Genomic DNA, 19195 nt, shown 5'->3' with positions numbered 1-19195 from the left:
GGGGACGCTGCAATGCTGGGCTTACCTCGAAGGCTGGCCCATGGCCTGGTGCTTTCAGAGGCGCCACTGGAGGCCACATGGTGTCAATCAAACTGAAAAGCTCTGTCATCCTGGAAAAAGAAGAGATGCCTGGTCAGTGAGCTGCTCACAGGCAGACCTGCTCCACAGACACCAGGCCAAACGCCAAGGAACCACCATTCAGGACGGTGAAGTCAGGGGCACACAGACAGACCTTGGAACCTGACTGCACGAGAACAGGAAGGAGACTGTTCATTAAATTACGATGCCTCTGATATACCTGGAGAAAACTCTAATTCGAAAAGACACACGCATCCCAATGTTCACAGCAGCACAATTTACAATAGCCAAGACACGGAAGCAACTTAAATGTCCATCGATGGAGGAGTGGATAAAGAAGCTGTGGTGCCCATATACAATGGAATACTACTCAGCCATAGAAAAGAATGAAATAATGCCATTTGCAGCAACGTGGATGGACCTAGAAATCAACATACTAAGTGAAGTAAGTCACAAACAGAAGGACAAATATCATATGATATCACTTATATGTGGAATGTAAAAAAATGATACAAATGAACTTATTTACAAAACAGAAATAGACTCACAGACATAGACAACAAGCTTACGGTTACCAGAAAGGAAAGGGAGAGGCATATATTAGGAGTTTGGGACTGACAGACACATACTACTATATATAAAATAAACAACAAGGACCTATGGTATAGCACAGGAAACTACACTCAGTATATTGTAGTAACTATAATGGAAAAGAATCTGAAAAAGAATATATATATATCTGTACATGTATAACTGAACCATTTTGCTGTACACCTGAAACCCTGTAAATCAACTATACTTCAACTAAAAAAACTATAAAAAATTATGAGGCGATCCCCGGAAGAGAGGCGGAAGAGAAATGGTTACACAGAAAATATTTAAGGACACGGAAAGATATTCATGATACCCTGCTAAGTGAAAAGCAGACAACAAATTATAATGTATCTCTCTCTCTAAAAGATAAAAAAATGTTAGTGGTTATCTAAGTAGAACTTAAAGGTGACGTTTATTTTCTTCCTTTGGTTTATGTATTTCCTATATTTTGCAAAACAGATACGTGTCACTCATAGAATAAAAAAATTATCAATAAGTTATCTAAAATAAAGAATATAGCCAGACACAAAAAGACAAATAGTGTATGAGTCCACTTATACGAGGTCCCTACACCAAACAAATTCACAGAGACAGACAGCAGTTAACGGGCTGGGGAGCCAGTGTTTCCTGGGGACACAGCTTCACTTTGGGAAGATGAGAAAGTTCTGGAGGTGGATGGTAGTGACGGTCGCACAACAATGTGAAGGTACTTAGTGCCACTTAAAAATAGCTAAGGTGGAAAACTTCATGTCATGTACATTTTACAATTTAAAAAATCCCGTTTTAGTTGCAAAAAAAAAAAAAGAATATACATCATAAAGACTTCTTAGACTTTGCCTTAAGTTTCAGCAATGTTTAATCGATTTATTTATTTTTATTTTTGGCTGCATTGGGTCTTTCTTGTTGGGTCTTTGTTGCTGCATGTGGCTTTCTCTAGTTGCAGCAAGCGGGGGCTACTCTTCGTTGTGGTGTGCGGCTTTCTCATTGCGGTGGCTTCTCTTGTTGCGGAGCACGGGCTCTAGGCGCGTGGGCTCAGTAGTTGTGGCACACGGGCTTAGTTGCTCCGCGGCATGTGGGATCTTCCCGGACTTGGGCTCGAACCCGTGTCCCCTGCATTGGCAGGCAGATTCTTAACCACTGCACTACCAGGGAAATCCCTTAACAATGTTTATATATAATAATGTTGTTTACTTTTTAAAAAGCTTGTGGCCTTAATAATTAATGTTACATATTCTTATTTCTCTCAACATTTAAGAGCAAGTACTATTTTTTTTTTTTTTTTTGCGGTACGCGGGCCTCTCACTGCTGTGGCCTCTCCCGTTGCAGAGCACAGGCTCCAGACACGCAGGCTCAGGGGCCATGGCCCACGGGCGCAGCCGCTCCGCGGTATGCGGGATCCTCCCGGACCGGGGCACGGACCCGTGTCCCCTGCATCGGCAGGCGGACTCTCAACCACTGTGCCACCAGGGAAGCCCTAAGAGCAAGTACTATTTTAAGTGCTTAGGATTCAGCGGTTAACAAAGTCGAAACACTCAGAACTGAGAATGAGGGTCTCAGCATCACGGAGAACAAGACTCAAAGCTTCCCACGGTCTTTCAGCCCCTCACACCAAACACAACAGCATCGTGGCCCGCAGGGCGTGGCCTACAGCCAACACCAAGATTCTGGGTCCAAATCAAGCACAAAAGCGGTAAGCGAAGGGGGACACACGAGGGAAATTCACTCTCTCCCTCTCCTGACAGAAGCTGTTTGTGTGGGTGACTGGACAGGGCTGGGCGACCAGGGCCAGTTGAGGTTCAGAGGCAGCTGGCTGGACACTGGGTGGACGCTGGGGGCCCGCTGCGCCTCTCTTCCGGGGATCGTCCACCCGCTCCTGCCCTGAACATCCTGCTTCTTTCCACACAGCTCGCTGAAGTATAGGCACTGAAGCGCCAGCCCACACGAGGGGTTGGAGACTCGGTGAACGAATAACCAGCACTCATACAGTCTCATACACACCCACACAACTTCTGAGAACCTTGCATAAACAGAGTCGTGTGGTGCATGGCATGTTGAGTTGGCTTTTGTCATTCAGCACAATGTATCTGAGATCCATCCAAGCTGCTGTGGCATCAGCAGCTTGTCCCTTTTTACTGCTGAGTGCTATCCATGGTGTGGATGTGACACAGCTTGTTTACCATTCACCTCTGAGGAACATCTGGGTTGTTTCCAGTTTGTGGCTATTACAAACACTTGGGTACAGATTTCTGTGTGAATGCAGATATTTGTTTCTCTGGATAAATGCCCAGGAGTGCAGCTGCTCTGATAAGTATGTTCAGTTTTCAAAGGAACTGCCAACTCTGTTCCTGGGGGGCCACACCACCTTACACGCCCACCTGCAACATGTGAGAGATGGTTTCTTCACATCCTCAATGGCACCCGGTGCTCTCACTGTTGTTCACTTTAGTTTTTCACGTTTAGTTGTTTAGGAGCATGGTAACATCTCACCATGGTCTTGACGTGCTTTTTCTTAATAACAGTGACGTCAAACACCTTTCCATGTGTTTATCTGCCATGTGATGTCCTCTTTGGAAATGTCTCTTCATGTCCTTTGCCCATTTTCTAACTGGACTGATTATGTGGTGTGTGTGTGTGTGTGTGTGTGTGTGTGTGTGTGTGTTTTACTGTTGAGTTCTGAGACTTCATTATATAGTCTACGATATAAGGTTTGCAAATATTTTCTCACGGTCTGTAGCTTGTCTTGCTTTTGTTGTCACATCTCAGAACTTTTTACTTGATAAGTCCCAAAGGTTTTCTTTATAGTTTTATGTTTTATACTTAAACCTAAGATCTATTGTGAGGTATGAGATTTAGGCTGAGATTAATTTTTTGCCCATATATGTCCAGTTAGTTGAAGACTATCCTTCCTCCACCAGATTGCTTTGTTTGCACCTTGGTCAGGAATCATTTGGCCATAATCCCACAGGCCGCTTCCCAAGTTCTCTCCACTGATCAGAGAGTCATCCCTCCAACAATGCCGCAGTTTCTTGTAGCCATATCCTAAGTTTTGAAATTGGGTGTGATTCCTCCCACTTTATCCTTTTTTCAAAGCTGTTTTATCTACTCAAGTTCCTTTGCATTTCCAAGCAAAGCCAATCAGGAGCAGTACGCAGAGGGCAAGATGAGAGGGGCTGCCCCGGAAGGAAGACTTCTGGTTTGCAACAGAAAAATGTTGAAGTGAAAACAAAAAAGAACAAACAGAAAACACCTGGAAATGGAGATGGTGGTAGTACGAGTGAGACACCTCAGTCTCCTTGCGAGGAAAGGGCCCGAGTAGCTTCTACTGTTGAAAATGAGGAAACATTCATGAACAGAGTTGAAGTTTAAGTAAAGATTCCTGAAGAACTAAAACCATGGCTTGTTGAAGACCGGGACTTAATTACCTGGCAAAAAGAGCTCTTTTATCTTCCTGATAAGAAGAATGTGGATTCCATTCTAGAGGATTCTGCAAACTACAAGACATCTTGAAGAAACACAGAAAATAAGGAGTATGCTGTTAATGAAGTTGTGGCAGGGATCAAGGAATACTTCAGTGTAATGCTGGGCACTCAGCTGCTCTGCAAACATGAGAGACCGCGGTATGCTGAAATCCTTGCAGATCACCCTGATGCGCCATGTCCAAGGTGCATGCAGCGCCACATCTACTGAGATTATTTGTACGTATTGGAGCAATGTTGGCCTACACACCTCTGGATGAGAAGAGCCTTGCTTTATTACTGAATTATCTTCATGATTTCCTAGAACACTTGGCGAAGAACTCTGCTCAGTGCCAGTGATTATGAAGTGGCTCCTCCCGAGTACGAGTGGAAACCTGTGTGAGGCGCTTGTACGCCCTCATGTTTGGATCTCTGTAAACACATTTTCGTTAGTCCTTCTCTTGTACAAATGATGTACTTTGGAAACGTTAGTGTATAACAGAAATGATGTTTGTTTTCTGTTTGATTTTAAACAGAAAATAAAAGGGGTTACAGCTCCTTTTTTTCTTTTCTTTTTTTTTTTATTTCAAAGTTGCTACCAGTGCTTTCAATGACAGACAACAGACAGACGTACTGTAGAGTGTTTCACTGCTTAGCTGACAAAGCTGCGTTTGAATGCTGGTGGTTCTATTCCTTTGACACTACGCACTTTCACAATACGTGTTAATGCTATATGACAAAATGCTCTGATTCCTAGTGCCAAAAGTTCAATTCCGTGTGTATAACTGAAAACACTCATCCATTTGCGCTCCCCGCTTTTTTATGGTGCTTACAGTGAAGAGCCCATCCTTTGCAAGTCATTCATGTTGTTCCTTAGGCATTTTATCTTTGCTCAGATTGTCAGAGTGGTGGCTTGTTTCATGGTTTTTATATTTGTGTCTAATCACGTTTTAACACGATAGACACAATGCACTGTGTAGCTAGTTTTCTGGAAAAGTCAGTATTTTAGAAATTGTTTTTCAGATCTTCAATAAATTTTTTCCTTAAATTTCAAAAAGAAAAAAAAACTTTAGAATAGGCCTGGACATATCTACGAAAACTTTTGCTGAGACTTTAATGGGTTTTGCGTCAAGCCTATACCATCTTTTGGGGAGAACTACAGCATCTTTACAATGTTGAGTCTTCCACTCCACGAACATTGACACCTTTCCATTTATTTAGATCTTCTCTGGTTTCTTTAATCAGTGTTTTGTCGTTTGCAGCATACAAGTCTTGACATGTTTTGTTAGATTTATACCTAAATACTCCTTTTTGGGCAACTGTAAATGCTGTATTTTTAATTTTGGTTTTCAAGGGTTCATTGCCAGTATATAGAAATGTGACTGACTTGTGAATGTTAATCTTGTATGCTGCTACTTTGCTGAACTGACTTACTAGTTTTAGGAATTTTTTCTTTTTCTTTTGTAGATTCCTTGGGATTTTCGACATAGACCATCACGTCATCCAAAGTAGAGACAGTTTTATTTCTTCCTTTCTGTCTTTTTCCTTTTCCTTAGTACTTTTAAAGTACTCTACCAGAATCTAACATTTAACTTCAAACACGCTGATATAGAAAAAACCCTCTGAGAGGACATCCAGGACAGCAAATACGATAAACAGCACGTGAAGAGCGTCAGGGCGTGATGCTGGCGACAGAACGCTGGCAAAGCTGGATGAAGAGAAAAGGGCTGACACTTAAAGGTCACGTGCAGACCAATTTCTCTCATTTCTTCCGTCTTTCTCCCCAACCCCCAGCCCGATGATGAAACTACTCAAAGAAAAGCTGGGCCAGGACCACAAAAACTACTAATCCAGGTGGACTTGCAGAGAAAAAACAAACACACCCCTTGTCATTCTGTGCACATCTGCTTGAAGCTAAGCGCCTGCTTTCACCAACTGGACTGGCCGTCTTGGTGACTTCAGAAAGTGGCAGAATACTACTGAGAGAGAGTCAGACTTTTATTATCTATTTGCTAAGTCTGGGAAAGTCTAAATTTCAAATACTCTTTGTCTTCCATATAACCTTGTGAGCAAATAATGGAGAAAGGATACCTTAATTTCCTCAAGAAACAGGTCATAATCTATCTGCCAACAGGCTTTTACTGCAGCTGCCTTCACTTAATCTTAGACTTTTAGAAAAATTACCTAAAGATGAACTTTCCTAGTGGGAAAGGTGGGTAAACTTGAAAAGTGACCTTTGCGAAGGCAAACACGGCTGGTGACTGGAGTGACCTGGAGGGAGCCGAGCACACTCCCCCAGACAGTCCCTGTGGCCCAGGACCCAGGGCCTCCTCTAGGGCGGGCTCAGCTCTTCCACTCTCTCCAAGGCAAAGGCCGCCTCTGAGTGTGACCAGCTGCTGCAAGTGTTAAGAGGTGCCTTCTCGCACATCTTCACTTGGGGAGACCCCCCAGGAGAGCCGGAGGAGGCTGGCCGCACCATACTCTTTGAATCTAACCCGACTGCTTGAGACTTGCGACGGCAGCAGAGGTGGCAGGTCAGCGGGAATACTGCTTCTCACGGCCAGGCCTCGGGGCTCCCACTCCCCGTGCTTCTGGAGCTGGGTGTTCGCTCTGGGGGGCCTGGAGCCTGATGGGGCGCAGAGCGGACGCCTTCATCTGCACTGCAGGTGAGCCCTGAAACCTCCTGGCCCCGCTGTGCTCCCTGCAGGACTCTGATTCTCCCACTTCTAAACCTGCAGCGGCTGAGGCGGGTGGGAGCAGCGCAGGCTTTCTGGGAGGGTGCAGCAGCACGAGGTAGCTGGAAACAGCCAGCCGCCTGGCACACATGCCTTCTACAGGCTGAGACACAAGCCTGGCTGGCTGAATACCTTGTTCATGCGCAAAGGCCTTGGGGTATTGATTAAAACAAAACAAGACAACGTTTTCCAACTCATTTGCAAGTAAAAAAATTACAAATACAGAGCACTGTAGTTAACTTCAAAAACATTTTCTGATTTGTTGATTTTTTGTTTTTTGTTTTTTTGTGGTACGCGGGCCTCTCACTGCTGCGGCCCCTCCCGCTGCGGAGCACAGACTCCAGATGCACAGGCCCAGCGGCCATGGCTCACGGGCCCAGCCGCTCCGTGGCATGTGGGATCTGCCCGGACCGGGGCACGAACCCGTGCCCCCCGCACCGGCAGGCGGACTCCCAACCACTGTGCCACCAGGGAAGCCCTGATTTGTTGTTTTAATAATTACCAGCTCCCTAAGAGAGAAAAAAGTGCTGCAAAGATTATTAAGGGTTAGTACACAGATAGAGATACTTACCTGGAGCAAAGTTACTGATTTCTTAGAATGAGAAAACCCATTCTGTTGCCTGCATTTTGTTGTTTGTGGGATATTCTGGAAGCTGTAAAAATCTAAGTAGAAAACACACAAATGAGTCACAAAGCGAGGAGACCGACTTGAGGCCATCTCCGAAGAAAGTCTCACAAATTCAGCATAAGAGTCTGAAATTATGCCCACATGCAGGTGTCTCTCCTGGACGGACGAGAGCCCAGGTTTGCCCTCCAGGGAAAACGATCGAGCCGAGACCCCACATCAACTGCTGAATTTCTGGCTGAGAAAGGCAGCCTCTAACCCTTACCCCGACGCTCTCAGCTGCTCTGACAAGAGGAAGAGGACCGGGGCTAGTCCTGGGGCAGCCACGGCAGGGCTGCCTGGCGCAAAGAAGAGGCCACGAGAACAGAGTGTGCCTGAGGACGACAGCAAGAGGAGTTTTAGGAACATCAGAGATAGACGGGGAAGGAGCAGGGGCTCTGGCCTCACCACTACCCGAAAGGATGCTGAATGTACATATTTCACACTGATTTTATAGACTGGCGCAGCCTCCCTGTACCGAGGGCGATGGCCAGTGTCGCCTGGAAGCAGGTCCCCGGCTGCAGCCCCTGGGGAGGAAGCACGGCGGAGAGCTCTCCCTGAGCTCACCAGGTTGTTCCCCGACACGCCTGCTCACCAGGCCTGTTTTCTATGTTATTTTAGAGTTATTTTTCCATCTGATACTGCCTCATCTAACTACTCCCAAATCTTCACCGGATAATCTAAGACTGCCTGAATCACTTTCTTTTGGGTGTGGGTGGAGTGGAATTTGCTGCAGAAGATTTAAACCACAATGGTGACGTCACCCTCAAGATGGGACGCGACCTGTTCACTGATTAACTCATCCTCAGAGATCTCAGATTATTTTTTTTAAACGAAGCATTTTATATTGGTTGTAAAATGTTCCTAAAATTTTTCCGTGCAGTTGCTAATTTCTCTGTACCTACTGTTATGTAGTACTCATGGCTTTCTAATAAGACAGGTTACCTGGAGATGGAATATTTCAGACCAGGGATTCTGAAAGTGGGGTCTGGAGACCCCTGGGTCTGTAAGACCCTTTCAAGGGACCCACAAGGCCAGAACTATGTCCTGGGACCTTATTTCCCCTTCTCTCATGAGTGTACAGTGGAGTTTTCTAGAGGCTACACTATGTACAATACAGGACTGACTGAATGCAGAGCAGAGATGACAATCCATCGTTTTCTGTTAGTCCAGACATTAAAGAGATCTGCAGAAAACATAAAATAAGGCTACTCTTCTCACTAAGGTTGTCTTGGTTTAGAAAATATTTTTCATAAAAATTCTATTTATGTTATTATTTAATGGGTTTATTTTTAGGATTTTTAGGTGAACTAATAAATATTTAATTTTTTCCATTTTATTTTCTAATATAGTAGTTATTGATAAATATAACCACATTAAAAAGATCTCCTTGGGGGTCTCAGTAATTTTGACGAGTATTAAGGGGTCCTGAGACCATGAAGCCTGGAAGTGCACCACTCAAGATCCATTCTCTACCATCTACCTCCCTCCCTCCGTCTCCCTCTGTGCCCTCGACTGTCTTCCAGAAGGTAGCTTGTGTCACCTTACGTCCTTTTATGTCACCCTCATACATACACGAGACAACCTCGAATCAACTAAACAAACTTTTGCCTTGATACTGAAACGCATTTCCTTCAGAGGTTTGGCTGCCGGAGCAGACACTACCAGATGGCCCAGGAGATCATGAGCAAACTGATGGGAGCCATGGCAACCTTGAGATCCCGAGGAGGTTAGATAATCAGTGACTAAACTACATCATTATGCTGGTGAGACGGGACAATGGGGCAGTCACTTTGGAAAACACTTTGGCATCGAGCCAGGAATCCCACTTCTAGCTATCTACCCAAGAGAACTGAAGACTTACGTCCCTATGCGCATCATCGTGAACGTTCATAGCAGTATTACTGTCCATGACAGCCAGAAAGTAACATGGAAGCAACCCAAATGCGCATCAACTGATGAATGGATAAGTGAGTCTGGTACATCCACACAACAGAGTATCAGGCAGCCATAAAGAGGAGTGAAGTGCTGACACACGATACAACAGGGATGAACCTCGAAAACATGACGCTCAGTGGAAGAAGCCAGGATGGTTCCTTTATACGAAGTGTTCAGTATATGCAAATTCACAGAGACAGAGTGCAGATTAGTGGTTGCCAGGGGCTGGAGGGTGGGGAATGACTGCTCATGGGGAAGGCGTGTCTTTTGGGGGTGATGACACTGTTTCTGAATTAGACAGTGATGGCATTCTGACCTCAGAGACCACTCTCTGCTAAGAATATCCCACAAATACCTTATAGATGTGGGGAATTACTAAACATTTTCCAAGGCTAGTTCCATGAATTTCAGGACAATATTCTTCAAATTTTATTCAACAGATAGAGAAACTGAAGAAAGGAAATTAAAGACACACCTGAAATTAAGCCTTCTGCACTATTTCTTTGAACCACTGCTTAAATTATATAACTATGAAAGATAAATTTGTAACTTTGGAAGGCCTCACATTTTGTAGGCTATCTGCTAGTAATATTAAGAAATATCCTTCCTAATCTAGATTCTTTCCTCAAGATCTAGGATATAAAAATATTAACTAGTGCAACTTTGTATTATAAGACAACTTCTTTTTTTTTTGTTTTTTTGTTTTTTTTTTGAGGTACGTGGGCCTCTCACTGTTGTGGCCTCTCCCGTTGTGGAGCACAGGCTCCGGACGCGCAGGCTTAGCGGCCATGGCTCACGGGCCCAGCTGCTCTGCAGCATGTGGGATCTTCCCGGACCGGGGCACAAACTCGTGTCCCCTGCATCGGCAGGCGGACTCTCAACCACTGCGCCACCAGGGAAGCCCATAAAACAAGTTCTTTGCACATTTCTTTTCTACCTCGGCAGGAAATGACACACACACACACACACACACACACACACTCAGTGACAAGGGAAGTAAGGAATTCTTGCTGCGTGCTGCTATCTGGAACCTCGGACAGTTCTTAGGCTGCTCTCATTCCCAGGTGGTCCTTATCATTTCAAAAGTGTCACATGATCTACTCACCAGTGTGGAAGCAGGAACAGCCACATTCCACATAAAATCTGTCAGCCCAGGTTTTCTGATAGATGCGTATACTTTCGACCAAACCCTATCACCAGTGCGCTCTGATACCTGAGACAAACCTACCTTCTCAGTCTATTCTATTACCGTGAGTTCACATGTGAAGTAGCCTCCCTTCATGCACTCTTCCAAAGACAGCCTGCTGTTCCCATTGGGAAAACTATAAAGAAAACCACGGAGGAAACCAGAGGACTGCAGTGATCTTGGGGGGACGGGGCGTCACCAGGAGGAGCACGCTGGGGGTGATGCCTGGACACCCAGCACATTTTGTTCCTTGAATTTGGTGGTGGCTTCATGGGTGGCCCTACAGTCGTTCACTGCACTCTGCAACTGGGGATCGCCCATACGTCTGTCGTGTTTCCCCATAAAGAACAGTAAAGAAGGAGACAGGTGCGCACACACTGACGTCTGTTGCTGCGAAGAGGCAGAAACTGGAAAGGGACACCCTTAAAGATACCAAAGGGAAAAGCAACCATTCTTCTCTGTTTACAGACATGCCTACGTTCATGAGAAAGATGTGGAGTGAACACCAGTGGAGAGGGGAGTATTAAATTCCCTTTACTCTCTGTGTGACTTATTTTTACAGCAGCAACCAGTGAAAGCAGCGGCTGTACTACGACCTCCCTTGCACATAATGCTGAAATGCCTGATCTGAGGCTGCTCACAACACGCAGTCCCGGTCCAGGTCCAGGGGCCTTCGGGACCATCCTCTCCACTGTCAGTGATTCTAGGGAGAGGAGCAAATTCTCTTGCTTTAAAAAAAGAAAACAGTAATGAAAATGATCTTTCTTAAAAGTCATATTTTCATTAATAAGTGTCTAAGTAAACAGAAAAGAAAAATGCCAAACTGGACCTGAGGCCCCCAGTGTCATCATTTCCAACGGATCTGATGCTCCTCCTGGCCACTCAAGATAATTCCAGCACAGACGGCTCGCTGCTGTTATTTAACAAAAACAATGGAAAACACCAAGAATCTAACATCAACACCCCTGACAAGAAATGGTCAGATTTCTGACTTGAGGGCCGGGGATTATGACTATAAGGCAAATGGGAAATTTACAGAAATGAATTCCCCTAAAACTGTAAGTAATTACGTGTAGGCTGTAGCACCAAAGATGCAGGCGCTGGACTCTGATGGACCGGGCTCCAGGCCCACCTCACAGACATGCAGCCAAGTTACTACTTAGTTTCAGGAGCCTGAGGGTCTTTATTTAACAACACAATAATTTGTTTTTCAATAAAGACTAATTTATTTTGTCCTGAATTTGGTGGTGGCATCACGGGTGATGCCTGTAGTGAACGATGCCACCACCTAATCTGCCATCTAGTTGGAGAGTTGAAGGAAAGGAAAGAGGGGCTACAGTGACAGTGAAACTTCTTTTCTTTCCACTTCCGTGTCCCACATGAAAAGACAGGATTTCACTGGCAAACTTACAAAGATTTAAGAGTATTCTACCTATGATAAAAATGCATAAGATTCTGCAAATTTGAGAAGGCCCTTAATGAAAGCATAATTAAGTATTTGCACTTCCTATGTGAGATTAACAAGGAACACCCCACTTAGCTTCTGAGTCACATGACCCAGGGCCCTCACAATAACGCTACTGCCACAGGCTGTTACCCTGAGAGAGGGAGAGAAAGAACCTTACTGATGTGTGCGATGTTCAGAGCCGCAATCAGTCCTCAGTGCTTACTTTCCAACCACGTGGCCCTAGGAGCTGGCTGGGGGCTGGGTGGCCCGACACACCACCTCCCAGTTTTGAACAGAATAGCTCCACGTTGGTTTGTTATTAACACGGAGCTTCCTCTTTGGATTCTATTTTTTTAAGTTCAGAAGTTTGAAAACTACTGGTGGGTAATTATGATTTTTGTGAGAACAGTGCAGGGAGAGGGGGAGTACTGAGATTTGTAAGAGAAGGAATGAATGAAAAAGCAAAAAAAAAAAATAATAATCCTGCCCATTTGCTGAATTCCAGACTTACCAGTGCTGCCAGGTAAATCCACCAGATAAATTACTAACCTGGAGGGACGGGGGCAGTTGCTTTTATGTTCTTGTATCAGCAGATCTTCCTTCTGGTTTCTTTGATCCCTGTTTTAACTAAATCTCTCTGTACTTTTTAACTCCACTGGCTTCATTACCCATTCTCTCCCATTATTATCAGATAATTGACAAGGCCAGCAATTTCCAACTGGATTTATTTTCTTTCCTGGAAAAAAATGGAACACTCCCAACTTCTAGTTATAGTTCTTCTAAGTTACTCATCTTTCCCTTCCTGTTTTATTTGTAGAAACAAGACAAGAAAGACTTACATCAATGTTGGCCAGAGTTTTACTTTTCAGTTAATTAGAAAAGAGAAACAGAGGAGGAGGAGGAGGGAGGGAAGAACCACTACTTCTGCGTGTTTTAGGGTGTGCAGGGCAGCTTCCGCTTGTGAGCTCATCAAACCACCCAACCCCCGGGGGAGGCAGAGCTACTCGTCCTGCTGACCACTGAGGGTCAAGATGCGACTCAGGGGCAGTGGTTCCAAGGCCCCCACCTTCCCCTCTGATGCCTCCGTTCAGTGACCAGCGACGCTCCCTCCAGAAGCTTTGGGTTTGCTTCTGAACAGCAAGTCCCCTCGCATCAGCCAGGCCGACACAGCCAAATCACCCCAAGTGAACTGGGTTCTACTCTGTCCCCCAGTCTCTGGGGGAAGGTGGTGGAGCAAGGGGGTAGCCCTGAGCCACTTCTGAGATTGCTACTGAAAGAATTCTTATATGGCCAAGAACTACTGGCACAGTTTGCTTTGGTTCAGACTTCATTCCTTAGTCAGGTATTTACTGAATGCTCTATTAACTGCTACGGAGGACACGAGGACACCAGGCTAGATAACACTTGGCTCCAGCATGACAGTCTATTTTTGGTCAGAAGATAACAGGAATGAACTTATGGGTGGGAACGTGCTCTTCCATGGGTGTTTGCCTAGCAACCAGATGAACCTACAAGTCACACCCTGAAGGCCTTCTCGGCGAAGCCCCACCCACTCCAGCAAAAATCTTCTTAGACTGTCAGTGCTTCCCCACTGGAAAGTCAGTCAGACTGAACTGTGAATTCATCCCTGCGTCCACACCCAGGTGCTGTGTTAACGAATGACTGATGGAGAGAGACATGCAAGGACCAGTCAGAGCAGAACTTCTTTACCTAACTGAGGACAGGGTGAATTTATTTTTACTGGAGAGTTTTTGAAACACTATTAGGTCAGTAATCTTGACAACAGTTAACGCTTGGCCTACACAGCTCAAAGGTCTCTTTCAGGAGGTCTGCGGTTCTCTCCCCTCCTCTTCCTGTGATCAACCTGGTGGATGTGTGAGGCCTTTTGTAATCTGCTGGTTTTCCCCTTTGTCAATGTCTCTATCACTGATTAGGCAGATAGATAGATATACAATAGTTTTCTTAAGGATTGTTCATTGAACAATAAAGGTAATGACTGATTTAGAGGGGTACCCATTTTACTAAACATATGTCCTAATTTCCCCAAAATAACCCTTATGGTTAAGGTTAAATAATCGGCATTTGCTTTCTGAGCCCTTATTCCCTAGTTGGGTCTTTTTGAGATATGTGAAATGATGCCCAGATGTTTCATTTAGAAACTATTCTTCTCCAACTGGACTTATGCAACATTTGTAGTTGTTTTTATAACTCAGTGTAAACACTTTTTAGGCAGTCAGCCCATCCCCCCCTTAAGGACTGAGGTGAAATTCACACAACATTAAATTAGCCATTTGGAAGTGCACAGTTCAGCGGCATGTAGCACATGCACAGTGCCGTCTAGCCCCAGAATGTCGCCATCACCCCATCAGACCCCGTGCCCGTCAGCGGTCACTCCCTGCTCCCCTCCTCCTGGCCACCACCAACCTGCGTCCTGTCACCGTGGGCTTGTCTGTTCTGTTCGTTTCATATAAACGGGATCCTACAATGTGTGGCCTTTTGTGTGGGCTTCTTTCACTCAGTACCATGTTTCACACGGGTCAGTGCTTAGTTCTTTTCGGGCAGTTCTTTGAGCATCACTGGTTTCAGGATTTAGTACATTCTCTTTCGGTGACATTTTACTCTCCTGCCATTAACTTGGGTGGTGAACCTACCGGCAACAATTTTATTTTTCAAAATGATGAAAGAATTCTTAAGTATGTCCCCTTAAAAGAGCATTTCCGACCACAGCAATGAGCAAAAAGATTCTGGACCTCAAACTCCAAGGGAATTCTGTCTCTTTAAGAGGCAGCCTTTCTGAAGAGGGGAAATCAAAGGAAGGAAATTGCCACTGAAGTTTCTTCCCCAGGAGAGCTCTCACCACGGCTTATTTCCTGTTAGAGGAGCAACTGAGATGATCCCTCCACAACGACCCTAACCCACACGCATCGACTTGTGCTGGACGATCCCTAAAAACTCCCTCTGGTGCACCTCCATGCACGTGGGTCACACAGGGTCTCCCAGGAGACCAACGCCCTGGTGCCCAAAGTGACAGTGGAGCCTGACCTCTGACCAGTCACCCTCACCAGTCACCCTCACCTGATCCAGGCCCTCCTCCATAAGATGGGATCCCATCCTGGATAAAGTGCTTTCACAACAACCTCAGGCATTACCCCCTAGACTTATTAGCGAGGAAGACCCAGGGTCTTGAGTCCAAGGTGCACAAAAGGCGTGGTCCTCACCCTGCACTGGACACTGGTCTTGGGACCAACTTAGTCTCTATTCTTCCCACTAAAATTGAGCACCAATAATTACTGCTCAGAAAGTACAAGTGTACACATTCAAATCTCGTTGAGGAGAACCTAAGATGAACCCAAGCAAACAACGAATGTCCATTCCACAAATACTTATTATGAGCCTCTCGACTGCCAGGAATTGAGCCACATACAGGAAACACAATGGTGAGCGAGAAACAGAGCCTTATGATGGGCAGGCCAGCCTCAGACACTGGCCATGAGGCGTCCTAATCCACAATGGTCTACACCATGCAGAGGGGCAAGACCAGGTCTGCATGTCAAGAAGCCGCCGGGACTCAGAGCTGAGCAGCTGGGACACAGCACAGGCCAGCTGGGGGAGCCATCCCGGGGCTCCTCAGACCACTGTTAACGCTTGCGTATTATTGCTAAAATGTCACTCAAGTTTACATGGCAATATACCCCTCTGGTGGGACACAGGTCCTGAGAATCCCACACAGCCCCGAGCACCGGACCCAAAGCAGCGGCTGCAGGAGACAAAGGCGCCACCCGGAGAACGGGAGAGTGCTCTGCACCCCCCCACCCCCACCCCCCAACCCCGGGCCAGACCAACAGCCCTAAGGGCAGTGGGCTGGGGAGCAGCATGGGGGCTTCGAGGGCCTTCTGTTTCCTGACCATGGGGTTAGTTTGTGATCATGCTAACTAAGCCTGGCTTCTAACTTAAAGTTTATCAGTACTTAATCTGTTACCTTTAAAACAAAAGCTGGCATTTAAACAGTAACTATTAATCGGACCATTCTCTGAAATACACCCCCCTCGACGTGCCCAACCCCTCACTCTATCCTCAAAGCTGACCAGATGGACCTGCTCCAGGGGGTGAGTGAACAGCTAGATCAGGGGGCGTGTCCTCCCGCCCCAGCCCCAGGCCCCTCCCGTTCTCTCCAGGGTTCCCAAATCTGAACCCGCCCTCTGAGCCGGGCAAAGTGGCTGCTCTGTAACTGGCACTCGCCGGTTGGTGTCTCTCGGGACCTCCTCCTGGCTCTCCTGCTGGTCCATGAGCTCTGGGAGAAAGGGGCTATTTTACACTCCTGGCATCACCGCAGCTCCCAGGAGAGCGCCACCCACCCCCCCACCGGCCCCCGAAGCTACTGGAAGTTAAAAATCAGTGGTGATGCGTTCTTCCTTCTCCTGCCCTCAACTGCTGCAGAAGTTTCCAAATCTGCACCCCTGCCCAATCCTTCTTCAAATCTATTAAAAGTACAAGAGTAGAATAATCTTAACTCTATTTTCATTTTTATTACCTCTTCTTTTCTTCTCTCAAAAACTCCTAGGGGCCCTAATTTTCTCTTGGATCAATGCAGAATCCCTACTAATAGGACTTAAGGCTTTGTCTAGCTGACTTTACTTCAGCGTGCTGTGGCTTCAGATAATCCCCAAATCTAGCACAGCAGCAACCAGCCAGGGCATAGCACAAAGAGGTCCTAAATATTTAACGAATAAATGACTGAATTATACTTTCTCCCAATCCTACTTTTGTGTCTTCACAGATAACATCTTACCAATTTGAGGAAAAGACCAGCCATTTAAGGCCCCATCACTTAAAGCAACAACCGCCCAGGATCCCTGGGCAGGTCTAGTCTCCAGTTCAAAAGGAGGCAATTCATGGTCAAAGATCTTGTTAGTTGCTTCCCTGTCATTCTCAGCACTCAGACAGACCCCTCTGTATACGGTGAGTGCTGACTAAATGCTCTGCAACAGTCTTCTCCAGTACGTTACTCTTAAAGAGATATTAATAAAATAGTCACTTATACATTAATAATGTATTTTAGACAGATTAGTGGCTTTTGTTTTAACAAGTAGGAACCTAAGTATTAGCAGGACTTTGAATTGAAAGAGGTTCCTCTCCCCCGCCAAAAATATGCTAACTATATTTTCCATACTTATAGGATTAAGATGTTTCAGAAAATTTCTTTTTTCCCTCAGTATTACCCTATCACATAAAAATAAGAGCACATAATAATCAGCAATAAAAAGATAAAGCTCATACACAGGACTGAGACACCAAAGTAAAGTGAGTTTTCAGCCTGTCTGACCTCTAAACTGTTGCAGAGGCCACCTGGGAGGACAAAGGTCAGGGGACACGCCTCAGCCCCTGGACAAACAGCCTGGAGTCCTCCAGGGACGCAGAGAGCCAGGGAGAGGCACATGCCTCAGCAGTGTTGTTTTAAAATGGTCTTTTCCTTTACATCCAGGGTATTTTTCTGACTCTTCTCACCCTAACGAGTCAGTATGGACACACAACTCCAAAAAGCGGTCAGAGAAATGCGACAGACGTGACAGCTGTTTTCCTGTAACTCTTCCCAAGGCGGCAGGTGAACAGGGTGGGACGCCCTGCACAGGCCCAGCCCCGAGGCCGCCAGTCCACCCAAAGCGCCACAGGGAGCAGTGACTTCCGTCACTGTGACTGTGGACCAGATGAGACCGGGGAGCTAAGATTTCAAAGGCTCCACGATCAGCCCAAACGTAAAACCATCTTCCAACTGGCAAAAAATAATTTTCTATATTAGATATTGGAATTATATAATTAATCATTTTAGCTTGAATTCTGGGAACTAAGTGTATTTCGTTAAGGCGTATCAGAAATATATTTTGTTAAGGTTTATGAGAGTTGCTATGAAACACAGTAATTGGGGGGGAAGAGACAATTTGTGTTTACTGGGCCGTGGATGGATGACTGACAGTGGATGATGTCACTAATAGGCAATTATAACATTCAGCATTCCAAAACTATTTAATAATTTGTTTTGAAGAAATACAGCTTCCAAAAGAACAAAAAGACAATCTTAATATTTATTTGGATAGTTGCATGCTAAAATAAAGTTAAACACATAGGATAAAGAAATTAATTCCAACCTAAAAAAGTATCCAATACTTAGTCAAATTTTAGTCCAACTTAAAAATGGATGGGTTCCAAAAGTCTGTAAATGAATTATTCAGAATAGTCAGTGCATTTCCCGTGGAAAAAACATTTCCTATGGCAATGTTGTAGACAGTAGCAAGGCTTCCAGTGTAACCCACAAAAACCAGATTAAACATTAGGTACACATATGGCTGTATAGCATCACGGTAGCAAAGCATGTACTTTATAGAGCAAAGCCCCTGGACCCCTCCTGGCTCTGTCAGTCCCCAGGAGTATTTCCCTGGAGTTGGGTCCCCCAGTCGCCAGCAGGAAGTACGTCCCCAGGAGTGGACTCCTCTGGCCTGCAGGACACCAGGACACGTGCCAGCTGGAGGGGCTCCACTGAGGCGCCCGAGATGGGGAGCCCCAGTACCCCGGCATGCTCAGGTGCGAGGCTGGTGCCGAATGTATGTCAGGGAGGTCTACACGGCCCCGGTGGGGTTAATGCCGTCAGGCCAACGCCAGAGCAGCACCTCACTTACCACCACTACACACGGTCTTTCCAGATGCCTGTGATTCTGAAACTGAGGACTACATGGGGTTCAGCCTTCGAAACGATAAGGTTCATGTGACCCACTTAAGCTTTCCAAATATCTGGGCAGCTCCCTCCCTAATCCATAAGGCAATTACACTGTAACACAGCCTCCCTTCTGTAAGCAAAAGGAAGCATTTGTTACCAGCCGAGTGTACATGAATCAATGCAGGGCTCACAGGGGGTCTGTCCTTCAGGAAAACAGGGTCCTGGGTGGAGCCGCCACTCAGCGGCACGTGAGAGACAGATGTGGCACAGGGCGGGGCCGGGGAAAGTGGCTGCTAGTCACGAGACACGAGACACGCGGCGGCGCTCACAGTTTGGACGGAGCACGGCCCGAAGGGCCGGTATGCAGACCACTGGACTAGGAGCAGCGC

General features: G+C 45.9%; 1 protein-coding gene and 1 pseudogene across 12 annotated transcripts in view; one reads left to right on the top strand and one right to left on the bottom strand.

The window, feature by feature from the left end:
- Nucleotides 1–19195, bottom strand: part of SPIDR (scaffold protein involved in DNA repair) — a 331517-nt gene that overhangs the window by 23498 nt on the left and 288824 nt on the right. For all 12 annotated transcript variants that reach the window (XR_003002947.1, XM_024742596.1, XM_024742599.1 and 9 more), the window contains one exon: nt 26–110. Coding sequence is in view for 11 of the 12 variants with exons in the window: in XM_024742596.1 (XP_024598364.1) it covers nt 26–110 (85 nt within the window). In the remaining variant the exon portion in view is untranslated. The remainder of the gene's footprint in view (nt 1–25; nt 111–19195) is intronic.
- On the top strand, nt 2217–4530 carry LOC112398145 (mortality factor 4-like protein 1 pseudogene; annotated as a pseudogene).

Source organism: Neophocaena asiaeorientalis, unplaced genomic scaffold (assembly GCF_003031525.2).
Source record: "Neophocaena asiaeorientalis asiaeorientalis breed wild unplaced genomic scaffold, Neophocaena_asiaeorientalis_V1.1 scaffold226, whole genome shotgun sequence".
Lineage (NCBI taxonomy): Eukaryota > Metazoa > Chordata > Mammalia > Artiodactyla > Phocoenidae > Neophocaena > Neophocaena asiaeorientalis.
Note: the sequence above shows the minus strand (reverse complement) of the source record. Positions and strands in the feature narration are given on the sequence as shown.